At 69.5% G+C, this 1375-nt stretch overlaps 1 protein-coding gene across 2 annotated transcripts; it reads left to right on the forward strand.

Annotated features, from left to right (window-relative positions):
• Positions 1-214: 214 nt before the first annotated feature.
• Positions 215-1092, forward strand: LOC123412913 (homeobox-leucine zipper protein ROC6-like). 2 transcript variants are annotated; one of them, XM_045105873.1, is made up of 3 exons: positions 217-692; positions 775-876; positions 982-1092. In XM_045105873.1, exons 1-3 carry the CDS (start codon positions 321-323, stop codon positions 1024-1026), a joined length of 519 nt encoding a protein of 172 aa, XP_044961808.1. In that variant the 5' UTR covers positions 217-320; the 3' UTR covers positions 1027-1092. The 2 variants fall into 2 exon arrangements, with proteins under 2 accessions (XP_044961807.1, XP_044961808.1); XM_045105872.1 differs by having other exon boundaries at positions 215-692; positions 775-1073.
• The last annotated feature ends 283 nt before the right edge of the window (positions 1093-1375 follow it).

The following is a 1375-nucleotide window of genomic DNA, read 5'->3' on the forward strand; positions in this document are numbered from 1 at the left end:
GGGGGCGCAGGCCAGCTGCGGGACCATCCACACGGCGGTGGCCTGCGGGATCATGTGGTTGCCCCCGGCGGCCCCGGCGGTGGACGGGACGACGAAGACGAGGACGAGGCCCTGCTGGCCGCCGATGGGACCGAGCCCGCTGGTGACGGAAATGGCGGCGCCTCCCGCGCTGGCCTGCAGGAGGGGGTCGGCGAGGACGGAGCCGACCAGCGCGGCGAGCCTGCCGTCGTCGCCCCGTATCCGCCATCTCATCGCCGCTGAGCCTGCCGTCGTCGCTCTGCTCCGGCCTCGACCTCGCTGTCGGCAGCAACAACGGCTTCATGGGAATGGGAATGCAGTCCATCCCCGACCTCATGGGCGGCGGCTCGGCGGCCATGCGCCTGCCCGCTGGCATGATGGGCGGCGGCCTGGACGACGGCCTCGGAGGCGAAGGCGTCTCCATCGACCGCGGCGCGCTGCTCGAGCTCGGGCTGGCCGCAATGGAGGAGCTGGTGAAGGTGACGCAGGTGGACGACCCGCTTTGGCAGCCCAGCCTGGAGATTGGGATTGAGACGCTCAACTACGACGAGTACCGGCGCGCCTTCGCCCGCGTGCTCGGCCCCAGCCCCGCCGGCTACGTCTCCGAGGCCACCCGCGAGGTCGGCATCGCCATCATCAACATCGTCGACCTCGTCAACAGCCTCATGAACGAGGTGCCCATTGTCATCAACATACTATATACTTAGCGCGGTGCATCATGCAGAAACACAAGAGCTGATCGGTGCAATGCTGCAGGCCCGGTGGTCGGAGATGTTCCCGTGCGTGGTGGCGAGGGCGAGCACGATGGAGATCATCTCGAGCGGCATGGGCGGCACCCGCAGCGGCTCAATCCAACTGGTGATCATGCACTCCCGTTTCATCCTAGCTCCACCTCGCGACCAGCCTAACTTGATCTCGCTCGCTCCGGCTACGTAACGCCTTGGTGACCATGTGTACGTGCAGATGCGCGCGGAGCTGCAGCGCCGCTGGTGCCGATCAGGGAGGTGACGTTCCTGCGCTTCTGCAAGCAGCACGCCAACGGGCTGTGGGCCATCGTGGACGTGTTGCGCAGCTGCCCACGCACGCCGACTCGGCCTACTTCACCGGGCTCATCAACGCACGCTAGCGGTGGGAGCTGGAGGCGCTGCAGGCGGCGGCGGCGGCGAGGCAGGCCAAGACGCGGCTGGACCCCGGCTGGCCCTGCGCGACGCGGCGGAAGGCGGAGGCCAGGCCGGCGAGGCCGGAGCGGACCAGCGCGGCGAGCTCGTCGGCCGCCGGCTGCAAGTCGGGGATGGGCGGGGCGGGGCGGCCGAGGAGGCGCGCGGCCCTGGACCACGCGTACAGCACTGACAGCAGC

The sequence above is a fragment of the Hordeum vulgare genome, chromosome 7H (genome assembly GCF_904849725.1).
Source record: "Hordeum vulgare subsp. vulgare chromosome 7H, MorexV3_pseudomolecules_assembly, whole genome shotgun sequence".
Taxonomy (NCBI): Eukaryota; Viridiplantae; Streptophyta; class Magnoliopsida; order Poales; family Poaceae; genus Hordeum; species Hordeum vulgare.

Coding starts and splice junctions, on each gene's coding strand:
- LOC123412913 (XM_045105872.1), top strand. CDS start 321: ATGGGAATGGGAATGCAGTCCATCCCCGACCTCATGGGCGGCGGCTCG. Junction 693..774: donor TCAACAGCCTCATGAACGAG/GTGCCCATTGTC, acceptor GCAATGCTGCAG/GCCCGGTGGTCGGAGATGTT.